This window comes from Lynx rufus, unplaced genomic scaffold (genome assembly GCF_022079265.1).
Source record: "Lynx rufus isolate CCGP_SWC_20201006 ecotype Redwood Valley unplaced genomic scaffold, mLynRuf1.p SCAF_44, whole genome shotgun sequence".
In the NCBI taxonomy this organism is placed as follows: Eukaryota; Metazoa; Chordata; class Mammalia; order Carnivora; family Felidae; genus Lynx; species Lynx rufus.
This window is the reverse complement of record NW_025814861.1, coordinates 1,798,020-1,816,165: the sequence shown is the minus strand read 5'-3', so window position 1 is coordinate 1,816,165 and position 18,146 is coordinate 1,798,020. Positions and strand designations below refer to the sequence as shown.

Sequence of the window (18,146 nt, the reverse complement as noted above, 5' to 3'; positions counted from 1 at the left end):
TCTCCGCCGCCTGGGTTCACCCTCAGCCCTCTGTCCCCAGTCAGAGGGCCATACCTCGGCCCGTGGAGGGCTTCCAGAAATGCTCAGGGAGAAGTTCAGCATTTCCCCCAAACTTACTTGCTCCAGAGCCCTTTCTCCACGTGCCACCTGTCGGCACCCTGCCGGCCTCTTGTTTTATGGAGCCCAGGAGGGCAGGGTCAAGTGACCCGAGACAGTGGGTGCAGAGGTCCACCCACGACTCCCTGGCCAAGTCTCTGGCTTTCTCTCCAGCCAGCGGGGGTTCAGGGCAGGCTCAGAAGAGCCCTCTGCCTCCATGATGGTTCTAGGCTGTCTCTCCGAGGACGTAGGAGATGGGTTGCGATTTGAGCCCGGCCCTAGAGCCTTTTTCCAGAAACAGCTTAGGCGTCTGGGCCGAATGTGAGTCATCTCTGTGTGCGCCCCGTCTTCTCCTGGACCCCCAAAGGTTGGATGGCGATCTGCATGGTTCCCCAACACCGTTTTCTGCTTCCACCCCCAGCCTGCAGCTGCAACCCGGGGGGCTCAGTCAGTGAGCAGAGACCCTGCGACCCGGCGAGCGGCCAGTGCACCTGCCTGCCTCATGTGACGGGACGGGACTGTAGCCACTGCAGCCCCGGTTTCTATGGCCTCCGGCCCGGGAGGGGCTGCCGGAGGTGAGTGGGGTGAGGCTGTGGGTGCCCTTCTCCCTGCGTGTGTCTCCAGGATGGAGGGCGTCCCGGGCAGCCTCCAGAGAGGGACCTGGCTTGGAATGTGCCATCCCAGGCTCCCCACCAGGTACACCGTGCCCTGTACCAAAGGGGGACAAAGGGATGGTCCCTTGGGGGTCAGACTCGTGGCCCTGCCAACCCAGGATGTGGGCCAAGAACAGCCCTAAGGGATGTCCAGGTGGCCGGGGGGGCCGGTTTGCTCTCTGTCTCCCTTCTCAGTGACGCTGTTGCTTGGTGACCTTTTTGGCCACAACAGCCCCTTCGTGCCTCTGGGGAACAGTGGAGGGCTCCAGGGAAATGCCCGGTGAAACAAACAGGTTTCTTCCTTGCAAGACTCCTCAGAGCCTTTAATATGCTAGTTGCGTTGTGACTTCCCAACAGAGGGGTATAGTCTCCAAGATTTATATGTCCCCATAGCCTCTGTGGGGAGGGGACGGAGTGGCATTTTGTGAGCCTGGGCTTCCCCCGGGGGCACAGCTTGGGGAAAGCTGTTTGACACGTACGGACTTCGAGATGGGGCCTCGTGTGCAGAGGATGTGATCTGCAGTCCCGGCCGCTTGTCTCCGACCCGGTCCCTCCCCCTGTCATAGCTGCAAGTGTCACCCGCTGGGCTCCCAGGAGGACCGGTGTCACCCCAAGACCGGGCAGTGCCCCTGTCGTCCAGGCGTTGAGGGCCAGGCCTGCGACAGATGCCAGCTGGGTTTCTTCGGCTTCTCCATCAAGGGATGCCGAGGTGAGGAAGCTGGGTGCTTCCCGGCCGCCCAGAAGGTGGGGCCTGAGGTCTCTGGGCACCGAGGGGCCGCCAGCCGCGTGGCAAGAGAGTAAAGGATCGGGTGGAGGCCTGTCTTCTAAGAGCAGCCATAGAAATATGGGGGGAGGGAGTGTAGGGGACCAAAAATCGAGTCCCAGGCTCCACTGCTAAATTCCTCTGTGCTGAGGCCATCGGGTCACCTCTCTGGGCCTTGGTTTCCATATTCGTATGGCCGGATGGCATGGCAGTTCCTAAACATGGCGGGTTCTCAGACCCAGGGACGCTGAAATAAGTCAGCTGTCACCTCCGACCTTCTGACTCAGTCTCCCAGGAAGGACTCAGGAATGTGGTTGAACTTCTGGTGGGGGGGCGGGGGGGGGGTGTGGAGTAGCCACCTGTGAGGATGCAGGGGACCTGGGAGTTCTGATGTGGGGTGGGGGGAGCATCAGGGCCCTCAGCGCCACCTGCCCCGGTCCCCCCAGCCTGCAGGTGCTCCCCGGTGGGGGCCGCCTCGGCACAATGCCACGAGAACGGCACGTGCTTGTGCAGGCCCGGCTTCGTGGGGTACAAGTGTGATCACTGTCAGGAAAACTTCTTCGTCACGGCCGGTGGCACACACTGTCAGGAGTGCCCGTCCTGCTACGCCCTGGTGAAGGAGGAGGTGAGCCCACCCATCCAGGCCCCATCCAAGACGTCTCGACCTACCTCCCGTCACTTCACACCCCCCCCCACCCACCACCACCGTGAGCACCAGCTCTGTGCTGGGCACCGGGAAATGACTGCTTCCCCATGGCCCTCTGGCCTTCTGGAACCACTGGCCACCTTCTCCCTGTGCTCACCCAGCCATCTGGCTGACGCCAGCCCTGCTCAACCCTCACCTCTGCTCGTCCCTATCTCCTGAGTGGACAGGAGAACAGCACCTGTCACCGGGTGTCCTTCCCAACCACCCAGACCCAGGTCTCACGCTTCCTCAAGTTCAGTGGGGACGAGACCATAGATGGCCCTCGGCGGGGAGGGTCGGGAGGAGGGCCAGGCCAGTTCCGGGGCGCGAGTAGAATTTTGAGCAGGGAGCTGGTGTGATGCAGGGGTGAGGAGCATGACCTCTGGGGTTCCCCTCTCCAAACCCGTTAGTTGTCCCCAGCAGCAGGTAACAGCTTGGGTAAATTTCGTCTCTCTCTCCTGCTCCAAAATGGACACAGGCCTGTGACCCCTTACCTGAAACTGGTGAGACCAGCCTTCGGGATGGTGATACTGTCGAAAGACACAATGATGGGTGCTGAATATTAGCCACCCCCCTCCCCCCCAGCAGTGCCTGAGTCAGTCCCTGCAGTCAAACCCATTGATGTATCTGCAGGAAAACAGACAAACGGTCCCACCCAATAAAAGATAAGGACCACCAACAGCCTAGGTCAGAACGGTTTCGCTTCTAAATGAGTTTAGAATATTTTTAACCTCATTTTGCCACCAAATAAGGAATGGAAAGCCCTGTGGTTTCTCAGAACATTCTGGACTTTGGACTCGAAGAGAGAGCTCAGGATCTGCATCTTCTGGCCCTTAGGGTGCTTACAAGTTGAACGAGAGCTGGTGCGTGGCCAGCAGCCGCTAGCGGCTGGCTGCTAGCAAGTGCTCTATAAATGCAGTCATTGTATGTGATTTGGGGGACGCCTGGCTGGCTCAGTCAGTAGAGCATGCAACTCTTGATCTCAGGGTTGGGAGTTCAGATCCCGTGTTGGGCATGGAGCCTACTTAAAAAGAATAAATAAATAAATGCAAATAAAAATAAATAAAAGAACAGCGCTAGGAGGCATTGCATGGCATGCTCATTCAGCAGTATCCACCTACACCTGCTCTGTGGCAATATAGCAGGACAGACAGATTCTCCTGGGGATTCCCTTTCCATCCCTCTCTCAGCTAACAGGTGCCATGGGTGTGAGAAGGGAAGGGACCGCCGTGAGGAAGGGTGGGCAAAAGCTGGTCTGGTGTGTCCTCAACTTTGATGCCCAGGATAAGATGGGAGAAGGGGACCATCAGGGAGGGAAGGCGGGACAGAAGCCAGGGGAGAGGTGTGCAGACAGGACTTCCAGGCCACCAGCCTCACATGCCCTTCTTTTCCTAACTCCAGGCTTCCAAGCTGAAGGCCAGGCTGACCCTGATGGAGGGGTGGCTGCAGGGGTCCGACTGTAGTGAGCCCTGGGGACCACTGCACATTCTGCAGGGAGAGGCCCCACGGGGAGACGTCTACCAGGGACGTCTGCTGCAAGGTGAGCAGGCCACGGGATGGCTGGCTGGTCAGACACCCCCTTTGGAGACCTTCATTCTGGTCTCAGGATACTTTGAAGGCTCTGAGCTCGGTCCTAGAAGAATTCACTTCCTGGGAGAGCCTGTCCTCCTCCCCAACTAAGTGGGCTCCTCCCATGACACAGCCTTGTCCCCACCCCAGGCCTTTCCTTCAATGTCCCCAACTCAGTTGTACTTTGTAACTCTATTAGTCTCTGACTATAACATCTATCCCCTGTGTCCCACCGGACTGTAAGCTGGGTGAGGACAGGAGTTGGGTTAGCTCATTAGTTCAGTCAAGCAACAAATAATCATTGAGGTGCTGTCCCGGGTGCTGAACAGGTAACATTTCTGCTGTCTTGACTGTTGGCCATTTTGCTCATTCCCCAGCATAGAATAGAAATAAACAAGTACGTGAGAAAAAAACAAAAACAAAAAAACCTGTTATTAGAGCCAGGTGGAATTTGGCCTTGGGACACCGCAATTTAGGAAGTATTGAAAATGAATTGACTCTTCTGTATAATTTCATGTTCATAAGCATTTATGCTCCTTTAGCGGTCAGGCATAGGTAAGCTGAGCACTTGTTAGCAAGACTAATGATCAGAACAGACAGCTTCCAGATGCTGTGTGTTAAAACGACCATACCGACCCACACTGCTGATCACAGAGCTGACTCAAGGTGGGGGCATTTCTGCTGTCTCAGATTCAGGAATTGCTTGTTGTGGCTCTAGCAGACCTGAGTGTCTTCCAGTCCCTCATCTGTGGCGGACTTCCTACGTGGGAAGCCTTGGGTCGTGATTTGCCTTCTCGGGGCCTCAGTCTTGGCATTTGTAAAATGAGAAGGCTCTTCCCTTGGAGCTGACTGGTAGTGGTTGGTGCTCAAGTCTGGTGACCGAGCTAAGCTGTGCCCAGGCAGAGTCCAGGCACAGATGGGGGCCCCCGAAGGTGGGTGCTTTGTTGTAAAGCATCAACTGCTCTGTGACCCTGGACTCTACCCGGGCTTCATGCAGGAGCCCGGGAAGCCTTCCTGGAGCAGGTGACAGGCCTCGAAGGTGCCGTGAAGGCTGCCCGGGAGCAGCTGCGCGCGCTGAGCAGGAGTGTCCACTGTGCCCAGGCCGGAACAGAGAAGACCTGCATCCAGCTGGCGGACCTAGATGCAGCGCTGGAGTCCTCGGAGGAGGAGATTCTGCAGGCGGCCCTCGTCCTCAGATCTCTGGTACCACGTCCTGGGCCCACCTGGTGACCTAGTGGCTGGGCTGTGCCTCTTTGGAGAGGCTCCGTTTCATCTGCGGAATGGGGGGGGGGGGGGCGGTCACACAGCGCCCCTTCTGCCGATTAGTGGGATAATGTCTGCATAGAACAAGGCATGTTCCAGGGGGAGAGTGAATGTCCATCGAATGAATGGTGGGTGTCATTACTGCTGTTTCTATGTTCTGGGATCTGCTCACCGGGTGCTGACTTTGAGACTACCTTTGAGCGTATATAAAATGACTGGCACAATTTAGTTCTGCCCAGGAATTTCGCCAAATGGGGCCCTTGCTCTTCAAGGATGGCCATCAGCTTCCTCCCCTCTCCATTTCTTCTCTAAAGGTGATTCCTCAGGAAGGGTCCAGCCAGCCCACCACCTGGAGCCACCTGGCCACCGAGGCCCGTGCCCTTGCCAGGAGGTGAGGCCCCAGGCCCCGGGAGCCTGGTGAGGTCTTGCCCACACAGTCTGGAAGGGGGCCCAGTCCTTCTCGGGGGTGGAGGGGTGGGTTCCCAGATCAGGATCAGCTGCACAGCTGCCCCTCTGCCTGGATTCGAACCCAGGCCGTCCTGACCACTCTCTTCTGTGATGTCTTTATGAGGGTGACCATATCATTATTGTCCAAACTGAGATTTTTTGTGTGATAAGAGGCCATAATGATCATTATGCCAGGACAACAGGCATAAACTCAATGTAACGGGCACGGGGGCATGGGTGGGTCCCTTCCCATCAGCCTTTGTTGTGCGTCCAGCAGAGGGAGAAGAAGAACTTGGCCTTTGGGGCTGGACTTTGGGATGGTGGGAGTCCCACATGCTGGGAGGTGTGGATTTGGGTGCAGGCCCCCTTCTGCATGGGCTCCTGGTGACAGTCAAATGGGCATTTCCATACAGCCACAGGGACACCACTGCCAAGATTGAGGCCACTGCACGGAGGGCCCTGGTCGCCTCCAACACCAGTTATGCACTTCTCTGGAGTCTGGTGGAGGGCAGAGTGGCCCTGGAGGCCCAGCAGGAACTGGAGGACAGGTGAGGCCTCCCGGGTGTGGGTGGAAGCTTGAGTTGGCCTCCCGCAGCTGACGGGGCCTGGCTGGAGGCTGCTGGTTCCAGAATTGGCTTCCTTCCCCCGAGTCCTGACGCCCTCTGGGTGGATGGGTGGGGATGTCTGAGGTCTTGGGCCCACTGGGTGGTACCTTACAAGAACACATTTATGCCTGGGGGTTAAGCTCAGCCTCTGGAGAGAAGGGGCGAGAACTTGAACCAGGAGGGTCCAGAACAGCACCTCTCTCTTTCTTGCCCCTGCAGCGTCCCCCAGCCCCACCCCAGACCCCCCAGGCAGCTCCTTTCAGGCACCAGCTTCCTTCTTGGCCTCTGCTTCTCTCCTCTGGGTGACCCTCTTATATCCTCCTCAGTCAGAGGGTTAAGAGAGACCCAGCAAGGCCTCACTAAGTCCCGAGTTGACTTCCTAGATGAGAGAATGTGATTGGCCCAGCTCAGATCAGGTGGCCAGCCCTGAGCCCACTGGCAGGGGGTGGGGTGGGTGAGGTCACATGACCCACTCCCAGGGCAGGGGTGGGAGCACAGGCTCTCTGAGAAGTGGGGAAGGGATGAGAGATAGCAGGGGGGGTCTGTGTCCCAGCTGTGCTCACTGTGGAGCTGGGCGGAGAGGGGAGGGTGTGGGTAGCTGGAGGGGACAGGAAACCTGTTCTAGGTGGTTAACTACAGCACCTTGAAGCTAAGGGTCTTCAGAGCCCAGGGCTATCCATTTATCTGGAGAGCCACACGCCCAAGGTCACCCCAGGGCACAGCCGAGCCAAGGCGGAGGCCTGGGCTGCTGTCCCTTCTCCAACACTAGGCATTTTCCTCTTCGTGATGCAGCCAGAGGCTCCAAATATTTGCAAAACATATGATTCTCGAGTGGAAACCAAGCCCAAGCCCCTTCAGAAGAGAGCGTTTGAATTGAATGAGTGAAGAAACAATGTGGTGCCTCTGCTGCCTTTTCCATTCATTCGAAAGCTGCGGAGTTAGCGGCCGAGTTAGCGGCCAGTCTCGGGGCCAGCTGCTGGGTGCCAACCCTGCAGAGGGCAGGTCTGCCTGGGAGGTTGCCAGAGGGCTCCGGTGGGGGGGGGGGGACATCCACGGGGAAGGAGAGCCCCGTGCCCTGCCCTGTGAGCCACCTTTGCTGTCTCCTCTCAGGTACCAGGAGGTCCAGGCCGCCCAGAAGGCACTGGGCACGGCTGCGGCAGAGGTGCTGCCCGAAGCTGGGAGGGCGCTGGCCGCCGCGCAGCAAGCTGATGCGGATGCAGCCCTGCGCCCGGCCTCGCTGGCCGCCCCTGCAGCACTGGTCAGCCCCGCCGTCCTTGGAGCTCTGCATGGGGCAGGGGGCGGAGAATGTGGCAGCCGGGAAACCAGTGTGGCCCAGGCAGAGGCAGACGATGTGGCTTATTTTTAACTATATGGCAGTCGATGAACACGAGATAATCCACCTCCCTGGCTTGGCAGAGCGCCTGCCTGGCACAGTTAGAGCTCGGCCAGTCTTTGTTGTTGATTGTGGTAATAATAGCAAGGGCAGGTGTCTTCTCCATGGTGGCATTAGCAAAGGCACCAGACGGACATGGGATCAAATCCCCAGCGCCACTGCTCCAGATCTGTGCCCTTGGCCAAGGTCACTTTCCCTCCCGGCACCCTCAGTTCATTCCTCTGCGAGATAGAGCTCACCCCTCAGGTAGTTTTAGGGCTGCGTCCGTGGGGGCCGGGAGCGGATTCACGCACAGTATGCAAAGTGGCCCTCAGCACCTCCGGACAAATCAGCTCCGTCGTATCTCCCCAGTGATCCTGAAACCCCAAAACTCAGAAACTGCGCTTTAAGAAAGAGACTAAGCTTATACAAATGCCCTGGGGGCCAAACCTGACTGGCCCGAAGCTGCATATTTGGGGTCCTCGCTTCCCTCACCCCAAACGTGAAGAGTAACATGCACGTTTTAAGGGGTTTGGCCCTGAACGTGGCCCTGGATGCCACCAAAGGTGTTAGATGATATTCAGCACCTCCACGGCTCTGTTTCTCTCAAGTCGGGAAAATTCCGAATTTGGAAATACGTCCGGCCCCAAAGTTTCAGCGGAGGTTGTGGACCTGGGGAAGGAAATGCAGGTCAGGGAGGCCTGGCTCCTAGTAGTGGGTAGGGCTGGAGTCTGAGACAGGTTCTCCAGCCTGGTGTCTCCCGCCCTGGCTCCCCTTCTTCCTGGGGTCCACAGGCAGCCCTATCCCCGCCATTCCTGTCCCTGGGCACCTCCCACCCGGTAGAGGATCTGCCCCACAGACCTTTCTGCCAGGCCCTGCCTGAGCCCATCATCTCCCTGCAGAAGTCCGAGGCCGGGACCCTGGGTCTGAAGGCACAGGCCCTGGAGAAGACAGTTGCATCTAGAGAGCGTGTGGTCACCGAGGCTGCCCGGGTCCTCCAGGCCACCGCCCAGGCCGTGCTGCGGAAGACCGAGCCCCTCACACAGGTGGGCTCATGTCCTTTGAGGCAGGCACCTGGCCGGGCTGCCCCGCGGGTGTCCTGGGGTGGGCGGTCCAGGAGAGGGAAAGGCAAAGACCCGAAATAGTTCCTCCCGTCCCTCCGGTGTCTCCCACCTGCCGAGCCTCTCTTCTTCTCTCTCCAGCTACGCCAGCAGGCCAGAGCCGCCCTGACCCGGGCTTCCTCATCCGTCCAGGCTGCCACGGTGACTGTCACGGGAGCCAGGACCCTGCTGGCCGACCTGGAGGGTATGCGTGCCTTGCCGAGCCCTGGGCTTCTTGATGCATGTTTGCCCGTGACAGCCAGCTGGACTCTTGCCTCAGCCGGGGCAGCCGGGCCACGGGAGACAGAAGTCCAGTTGTGTGGGCGTAAGCCAAGCGGCACTTCCCCCCACCCCCCGCCGGGACCCCTCCCGGGGCTGCTTGACGTGGCCTCACACACCTCTCACCGGGTACTCACCCACACGGCTGTCAGCCATCAGACCACACACGGAGCCCGTCGGGGCCGAATCCGATGTCATCGACTATCCGTTCCTGGTCTCGTCTGCCCTGGCCGGGGGTCCTGCCACCTGGTACAAACGGCTGCCACCGTCCAGGTTTCAGCAGGGAGGGAGGCAGAGTTCTCTTTAGGAAGGGGGTGTGGATCGATGCCAGTCCAGGTTTCCTTTGCGCTTTAGGAAAATGAGGCTTAAGTGGTCGCATTTCATAGATGTGTAGACCGAGGGAAGGAAGGGATTGGTGGTAACTGTCCCTGGGTCAGAGAGGTGCTGAATGGAAACCGTCCAGTGTTAGGATTCCCCAGCTCCGTGTCCCCCTGTGGCATAGGCTTCTCTGATGTCCTCTTTGCCCTTTATCCGTGGCTCTGCACCAACGAGCTGGATAAAACAGGAACACGCTCAGCGCCAGAGGCCCCTTGGGGTCTGAGACCGGAAGCCAGGCCCTGCTTGATCCCGGTTCTACAGACTTCCTTCCCGACCCTCCCCACTGCCTCTGAGAGATGTGGCTCCAGCCAGGGGCCCCTAGCCTCTGGGACAGAGGGTGAGCTGGTCAGTGCCTCCTATTCTCTAGGCTCCTCTGTGGCTCCTCTGTGGTCTGAAGTCTTGCTCACTCACCGGTCGGGGGCTTCCGATGGGGAAGGCGTGGCCCTGTGCACTTGGCTCTGAGTTGTGTTTAGGAAAATGTAAATCCAATGATACGTGGTGGTGGAATATTCGGATTTGGGGACGTTAAAATGATCAGGGTTGCTAAAGCAACCCCCTCAGGGGGCAGGGGACTCACGCACCCTCTGCTTGCCTACCTCCAGTGATTGTGTGCTCACTACCTCACGAGGCATCACCTTCTCACTGTTGGATATACCGCATGGAAATTTGCCTCCCTGGTACAGTCCTGTGATCCACACAAGGACTCATCGCAAACCTCTAACCCCAGGTTCTTTCCCCCCTTCCTGCCCCTTTTCCGAGACACCCTCTGTCACTACCCGTTGGCCTGTGCCCAGGGGGCATTCAGGATGAAAGGAAGGTTCACGGAGTGAATTAGCCCAAGACATGATCTACCAAGAGTGGGTTTGTGTTCAAATAAGTTTAGGAAATGTCACTACTATGGCGCCTTCTTGAGGCCATACAGTGTGCCCCTATTAAAGGCTCTGAGAAGTCCTGCATTAAAGAAAACTGGTTCTTTTTATATGTAAGCTTAACTGATGTTTCCTCCTGACATTTGTTAATACCCCCATAGAATTAGTTCTCCGCAGAGTGTGTTTTTTTTTTTCAACGTTTTTTTATTCATTTTTGGGACAGAGAGAGACAGAGCATGAACGGGGGAGGGGCAGAGAGAGAGGGAGACACAGAATCAGAAACAGGCTCCAGGCTCCGAGCCATCAGCCCAGAGCCTGACACGGGGCTCGAACTCACGGACCGCGAGATCATGACCTGGCTGAAGTCGGACGCTTAACCGACTGCGCCACCCAGGCACCCCCACAGAGTGTGTTTTAAGAAACACCCAATTTTGTGTACAAGAAGCAAAGTCGATCCTATTTCTGGATTATCTTCAGAAAAAGGATGTGCTATTCTGCCTTAGAAGGCTTGATTCTTTCAAAAATTTGACTATAATCAGTATTCCTGATTTCCCTTAGAATTTTATCTGAAAGGAAGGGAGAAAGTCTCTCTTCTTTACAGAGGGAAACTACTTCCGATTAGATAATCAAACCTATGCACATTGTAATACCTCTCTTTTTATCTTGGCTGCTAGGAAGCTCAGAGGTAAATAGAGCATTCACTGCCTGCCACGTCGTTATCCTAATTTTCTGGCACTTCTCACCCCTCTTTTTCCCTTCCTCATCCCCCCAATTACATATGGCCCTTGGTTTTTCATTTTAGCGGTCCAGTCGTTGACTTACCTATCACTGTAAGTTGCCTAAAGCCCTTTTAGAAACCGATGAGACACAAAAACAAAGAGCTGAGTGGATTTGCTGGGTCCTGTGCTGTGACTCCCCATCGGCCAAGGGTGACTTCCCAGCCTTGGCCCAGGCACTGAACACCGTGTGGTTTTGTGATTTTATTTTTTATATTCATTTTTATCTACTTGTTAACGTTTCTTTATTTTTGAGAGCGTGTGCGTGGGGGAGGGGCGAGAGAGAGGAAGACAGAGGATCCGAAGCCGGCTCTGTGCTGACAGCAGCGAGCCCGATGTGGGGCTCGAACTCACGACCCGTGAGCCAAAGTCGGACGCTCAACCCACTGAGCCACGCAGGTGCCCCGTGTACTTTTGTGATTATAATAAATTTCATGATATAATGCGAATCTTTACATTCACCGAGCAGTATGCGTCGCTGCTGATTCGTTTGTTCCCCAGACGAGCCTGAGAAGGTTACACGTGTGTCTCCTGCGTCTCGAACCTCCGCTCACGTCGTCTGAGGGTCGGGCATCTGGTGGTGACTGGCCCTCGAGGGTCATGAGCCAAGAGCCCGCCCCGCTGACCCAGCCTGTCCCGGGTTTGCAGGAATGAAGCAGCAGTTTCCTTCGCCCAAGGACCGGGCCACGCTGGGGAGGAAGGCAGGCGTGGTCAGGGGCAGGCTCCTTCCAGATTTGAAAAAGAAGACCAAGCAGGCGGAGAGGATGCTGGGAAATGCGGCGTCTGTCTCCTCCAGTGCCAAGAAGAAGGGCCGTGAAGCCAAGACGTTGGCTGAGGACAGTGCTAAGGTCAGGGCCACCGATGTGACAGCGGTGACGTCCCTGCCTCCTGGGCCTGTGGGCGGGCTATCATACAAGGGCTGCCCTTGTGTAGGTTAAACATAGTCCCTACAGATCTGCCCCCTTCCGTGGACACAGTGCTGAATGCTCCACACTTCCTGAGGGCTCAGTGGTTCCCAGGCTCTGAGCCCTGGAGCGTCATTCAAGCTGTTGAGTCCTCGACAAACAGGTGTCACTGTTGTCCCTGTCGGACAGGTGGGGACCCTGAGTACCCGCCTGGTGTAGGAACTTAAATCACGCGACCAGGAACCTCACCTAGATCTGCTGGGCTTTGCTCCCCAAACTTCTAGGCTCTTGCTTTTGAACCGGGGCCGAAGTCTAGCCCAGGTGCCTCCCCCAGCCCCCACTGACTTTGTGCGTGTAGCCGGCACCCGGGACACGCTTGTGGAATGAATGAATGATCTGGTGCGCGATTCGATGACTGCTTGGCGTTACTGTTGGACGTGCTCCTTACCTCTGAAAGGACTTACTCCACTCCCCCTCTTCTCCCTGCCTCTGCTGCCCACCCCCCAGCTCGCCAGGGCCTTGCTGAGGGACGGGAAGCAGGAGCATCGCCGGGCAGGCCGGCTGTCCAGCCAGGCGCAGGCGACGCTCCGACAGGCCTCGCGGCAGGTGCTAGCCTCACGAACCCGCCGACAGGAGCTGGAGGAAGCTGAGCAGGTACGCGGACCCAGACCCCCCCCCCTACACACACACCCCCCCATTTCCTTCTGGCCCCGGAGCCAGCAGGGCGCCGCTCAAGCTTTCCCTCCCTCCCAAGGTGGGTGCCGGGCTGCGTGCCGTGGAGCGGCAGATCTGGGAATCGCGCACGTCCCTGGAAGAGGACGTCCAGGCCTTGTTGGAGCTACTTGCCAGGCTGGGTAAGGAGACCCAAGGCTGGGCCCGGATCCCCTGGGTCCCTGGAGCACCTCGGGGACCTTCTGTGAGGCTCAGTCCTAGAGGTTTCCTCCTTGCCCTCGTCTACACAGGGTTCCCCCTCCTCCGCAGCCACAAGCATTTGTAACAGCCCCAGGCCCCCATGCGAGGTGGGGCTGGTGTCCATTCACTGTGTGCCCCCCAGGGGCCACTAGTCTGGGGCGTGGGGAGGGAGACACGGAAAACTCATCACACACAGAACGTGTGTGGGTACCACAGGGGCAGATCGGCCCTGAGTGTTGAGGGTTTCAGAGGAGGAGAGAGGATGTCACAGAAGCCATCTGGCATCGAGATCATGTGCTGGGGCTTGGCCGTGAGACCTTGGGAAAACCACTCTGCCTCTCTGTACCTCAGTTCCCCCATCTGTAAAATGGGAGTAACGCTCGGGTCACTTAGAGGCGGTTGCCACGCTGTGGGGTGCGAGTCCGTCAACAGCAGCTCTCGGGGAGGAGGAAGAATCGAGAAGAGCCTCAGTAAGGAGACATTTCAGGGTGAGGGGAGCAGCCCCCACCAAAGCATGGAGGCCTCGGAGCAGGGGAAGGGGTGGGGGGACAGCAGGTGTGCAGTGTTAAAAATTGTGGTAAGATACACATAACATAAAATCTGCCGTTGTGACCATCTTTAAGCACACAACTTCAGTGGCCTTAAGCACATTCACAGTGTTTTGCAGCCATCACCACCATCTGTCCCCAGAACTTTCCCGTCTTCCAACCCAACCACTCTGCACCCATTGGATGTGAATTCCCTGTGCCCCCAGCCCCTGGCCCTCCCCGTTCTCTTTCGGTCTGTATGAACTTAACACTCTTAAGGACCTCCTATCAGTGGACTCACACAGCATTTGTCCTTCTGTGGCTGGCTTCTGTCCCTTAGTGTCACGTCCTCAGGCTCACCCGCGTACGGCATTTCATTTATCGTTATTAATAAGGGGAAGAATCACCACATTCTGCATTTTGCCTGCATGCCAGGCCCACGCTAAGCTATTTGCACACGTGATCTCCTAGAATCCTCATTCTCCGCTTTCGAGGCAAAGATACAGATTCGCTCGCCATTTTGCAGACGGGCAGTCTGAGGCTCGGAGAGTTTAAACGGTGTGCCCAGGGCCCCACAGCCAGGCGGTGGGGAAGCTGAGGCTCACACGCGGGTCTAACCAATTCAGAGTGCCCCCTTGTAGCCACCGGTCCATACCCAGCGCCAAGGATCCGGAGTACAGGACACAGTGCCCAGCACAGAGCAAGCGCACTGTGAGGGTAAAGCTGCTTTGGCGATTGCGATCATTTATTTGCTCGTGCCGGTGCCGTGCTTGAGTTGGGGCTGCAGGAGTGGACAGCCCGCAGCTGGACCCCACCCCGGTGCCTGGGAGCCCCAGAGGGGCACGTGGAGTGTGCCGGCAGCCTGAACCTGAATTTGCTAGAAGGCCGGGCAGTTTGGACTTCCCTGTGGACGGTGGGGCCTCTCGAGGTCTTTGCGGGGAGCAGGACGTGCCCAGGCTGGCAGGGCTCGGCTCTCCTCTGCCTCTTCCTGCCCCTGTTTCAGCTCCTGCCACTGCCTCCCCTCCAACCGCCACCCTCATTGCCCGGGAAATTCAGGGCTAGCGAGAGCCCTAGGCCCATAGGGATGCCGTGGGATTCGAAGCCATTTAGAACCTCCTTCCCCCTCCCCACTACTCTCCCGCCTGCCTGAGCCTTGCCTTCCTGTTGAATGTCACCCTTAAATGACAAGGTGACAGGGGCCAGGTGGGACACACAGACTGCAGATTGCACTCCGCCACCACCAGCAAGTTCAAATCTGAGCGCCAGGCCCCCACCTCCTTGTTGTACCCCTGGAGAGGCTCTGGGAAGTCCTTACCTCCAAGAAACAGAGTTAATCCGTGCTGGGCCAGGACGAAACCCCACTGCCTGCTTCCCAGCCCTCCATCTAATGCCAGAGATGCTGCTTTTCACCCCAGTGGCCGTCCACATCCCAGCATAGGTGTACCCGTAAATGTGTGCTCTTGGCAAATCAACAATGGTATGTGGGGGGAGCCAGCAGGAATCACGGGGACCTTGTGCGCACACACTGGCATTGGGAAGTGGACTCAGGATGCACACAGAGCCTTCTTTTCGTCAGCAACAAAGATGAACAGTTGCCCAGGGCTGCCCAGGGCGAAAGTTGCAGAGCCTTCACGTGAACCCAGTGGGGTGCCCCGGCCAGGCACACCGCCCTCTCTGGGTCCCTTGCTTTCCTGGTAGATTGTGGGCAGTCAGGATCCTGGAAACTCTGGGCTGGCAAGGGTCTCCGGGATGGGGGCTGAACAGGCCTCTGGGGCCTGCAGGGGAGCTGGCCTGTGCTGAGGCCGTCTGTGCCCCTCTGCAGGGTCACTGGACACCCACCAAGCCCCAGCCCAGGCCCTGAACGAGACCCAGTGGGCCCTGGGGCGCCTGAGGCTGCGGCTGAGCCCGCCGGGGGCCCTGCAGGGGAAACTGAGGCTGTTGGAGCAGGAGTCCAAGCAGCAGGAGCTGCAGATCCAGAGCTTCGAGAACGACCTCGCGGAGATCCGTGCCGACAAGCGGAACCTGGAGGCCATTCTGCAGAGCCTGCCCAAGAGCTGTGCCAGCTGGCGGTGAGGGCCGCCCAGACCCCCCGCTGCGGCCCTAGCCCGGGCACGCGCACGCACCCCACAGGCGCACCCGCCACAGCCCGCTGCTCGGTGTGCCCACCCCAAGGGGACCCTCACGTCGCCTTCCAAGTCCATGCCTGCATCCCCTCCGTTCCCGCCAGCGTGGAGGTACATACACGGTTCACCCAGGCGGCCGTGCCCACCACCACCGGCGCACGCTCCCGTGCCGTGACGCACAAACACGCACACCGCGGTGTCAATAGCACATCCACAATACCTGTGGACACAATGCGCACACGCATGCAAGTCCCTCTCTCCGTGCCCACGTTACAGTCGGTCCACAGTCAAGTACTGAGCTCTGGATGCTGGAGGAGTTATGTTAGCTACCCTCTGGCACTAACATACCCACTCTTGGCTCCTGAAGGCAAGGACCCAGGCCGAGTCGGTGCTTGACAGGCTGAGGGGGGCCATCTGCAGAGATCGGGGTGGGGTTCCGCAAGAGCCAGAGCCCCCAGCCCCAGAGCTACCCCCTGTCCCGCAGCTTCCCACCCACCACCCGCCACACACACACACACACACACACACACACACACACGGAGCAGCTCAGCGCAGCCGAGGGACCAGATCCTAGGAGGGGGGGGGTCTCAGCAGTGGAGCCTGAGGCCCGGGGACTCCTGGGGCCGTGGCGCAGCCTGTGCGGCCGGCTGGGAGGATGGCCCACCCCTGCACGGCTACCACTGACTTTGTAGAATACTTTGTTCTAAAGATCCTGGGAATCACATGCCCTGGGCCCCGGTGCACCTTTCGGCCTGTGGCCGGTCCAAAAAAGCTGCACCTCAAGGGCCTGAAGGGGCGTGGGTCGGGGAGACTGGGGTCATGTGGGAGCTCCTCTTTGTAACCCCACGACCCCAGTTGGCCTTTGACTGACTGACACTGACCCTAAGGCCCTGTGGCCCCACCTGCCACCAGGGAGACCCCTGCAGGGTGTGGAGGCCTGGCTGCCACTCTGGTCCGTCCTGCTGGGGAGTCCCCCTGTGGCCAGGCCCCCCCTGGCAGCCTCTGTCCAGAATTCCTGGTACTTTCACCCGGAGCCCCGCCCCTTTCCCGGGGCCCTCTTCCTGGTAGACAGCAGACCGTCTGCCCTGGGACAGGTGCTTCAGGGGACCCACCACCCCTCCCATGGCTCTTTTGGCCCCAGGCAGGGGGCACTGGCAGCAGCACGAACCAGTTCTGTGTAATGTGAAAATAAAGGACCCCTTTACCCGCTGGGTGGCATGCCTCTGGTCTTCTCCTGCTGGTTCGCAGCAGGGGCCCTGGCTGTGGGTGCACACACCCAGCACCCAATGGGTGGGTACGAGAATGTTCCGTGATCCGTCTTGCGCCCGTGCAGTACAAGGAAGGCGGCAAGAGCTGAGCTCACTGGCTTTGCCGGGGTCTCCCCATGGCGAGGGCTTTGCTGGGGTCCTGTGACCATAGTCACCTACTCTCTCCTCTCTGCTGCAGGGGGTTATCGGGAAACGTCTAGGGGAGCATGAGGGGCCCTCTGCTGACCTCTGGGGCAGGAAACAGTGAACTCAAAATCACGTGTCCCCCGGCACAAGAAGGCCCAGGGAGCGACCCCAATGAGGAGGAGAAGGAGGGCTTTGGGCCAGGCCTCAAAGGGTGGGGAGACAGCGGGAACATTCCATAGCTCAGGGTTTGCAGGGTGGAGGCCTGGCCAGCACGGATCACTCCAGGAAGCCAGGTTGTGTGGGTAGGACGGACTATGGAGCATATACGGTTTGGCCATGTAGCCTGAACCCCTTTTGGGTCGGTTTAAATGAAAAAGGGGAGTTTGCTGGGAGGATATGGAGGACCTTCTAGAATCCGGTTCGGAATAGCCCAGGGCGGGGACTCTCCTGTCCTCTCCCTCCCGCCTCTTCCCTGGCCTCTGCCTCTGCTTCTCCTTCCGTGTTGCCTCTGTCTTTTCTCCCCACAGAGAAGTTTTCTCTGCTTTTCCCGAGCTTGATGGAAGACAAGCCCACTCCATCGCCTGCCCCCTCCCCTCCGACCATAGTTCCCGGGTTTACATGTCGTCAGGTCAAACAGAGACGAGCTTGAAACTGCCCTGATCCCACCTTCTCTTGACAGACGGGCCCAGCTTAGGCCAGGGCCCCCCACTCCTATTCAGAATAACAGGGGTCTCTGGGTGCAAGGCTATATAGCGAGAGCTTGTCTGTACCCTCTCCTGATCCTGTTGGGGGAGGGCATTCAGAGAAGACGCTCGCTCCTCCACAGAGAACCTGAGAGCCAAGGCCACGGAGGGTGAGGGGTGGGGGGGGGGGCGGACACCAGTGACCTGGGGAGTGATTTGATTGATTTGAGAGGGAGGACAGGGGCAAGGGGGCTGAAACAGAAGGCCATTGCTCTACAGTGAGTTTGATGATTGGTGTCTGGTACCAGTGGGGAAAGGAGAGGAAGGTTCTTTGAAGATCTCTGGGATAGGGTCTGATGCCCTCGGGCCCCTCGCCCCCAACACCCGCCTTCTCTGCTGACAGATCACACAGCCGTTCTGATGCCTGCTCTTGGCATTAAGCCCCTAGCCACTCAAGCTGTGGGACTCAGCAAAGCCCAGTCCCAGAATCCCAATGGGAGCGGGGGGGTGGGGGGTGGGAGAACAGGCCTCCTCTCCATTCCATGGTGACGTACTTCAGGCTTGACGTCTCATGACTCAGGCGGTCCGGTCATGCCTGGTGTATACAGAGCCACTCTCTAGCCCAGAGGTGGGGCTGTGCTGGGTGGAATGTGGCAACAGCTGTTGCACATCGGGCTAGCAATGCAGCCCAGCGGCTGAGCACTGGAAGGTGGGGTGGCCTCAGCCCTGCAGAGAGGCTAATGGGGC

General features: G+C 58.4%; 1 protein-coding gene across 1 annotated transcript in view; it reads left to right on the top strand.

Annotated features, from left to right (window-relative positions):
* LAMC3 (laminin subunit gamma 3) overlaps positions 1–15,272 on the top strand; it is a 55,838-nt gene extending 40,566 nt beyond the window's left edge. The window contains exons 15-28 of the mRNA XM_047098168.1: positions 518–671; positions 1,316–1,458; positions 1,959–2,137; positions 3,599–3,737; positions 4,764–4,969; positions 5,344–5,420; positions 5,890–6,024; positions 7,192–7,339; positions 8,338–8,499; positions 8,656–8,758; positions 11,504–11,703; positions 12,268–12,414; positions 12,515–12,614; positions 15,022–15,272. Coding sequence (XP_046954124.1) covers positions 518–671; positions 1,316–1,458; positions 1,959–2,137; positions 3,599–3,737; positions 4,764–4,969; positions 5,344–5,420; positions 5,890–6,024; positions 7,192–7,339; positions 8,338–8,499; positions 8,656–8,758; positions 11,504–11,703; positions 12,268–12,414; positions 12,515–12,614; positions 15,022–15,272 — 2,144 coding nt within the window. The remainder of the gene's footprint in view (positions 1–517; positions 672–1,315; positions 1,459–1,958; positions 2,138–3,598; positions 3,738–4,763; positions 4,970–5,343; positions 5,421–5,889; positions 6,025–7,191; positions 7,340–8,337; positions 8,500–8,655; positions 8,759–11,503; positions 11,704–12,267; positions 12,415–12,514; positions 12,615–15,021) is intronic.
* The last annotated feature ends 2,874 nt before the right edge of the window (positions 15,273–18,146 follow it).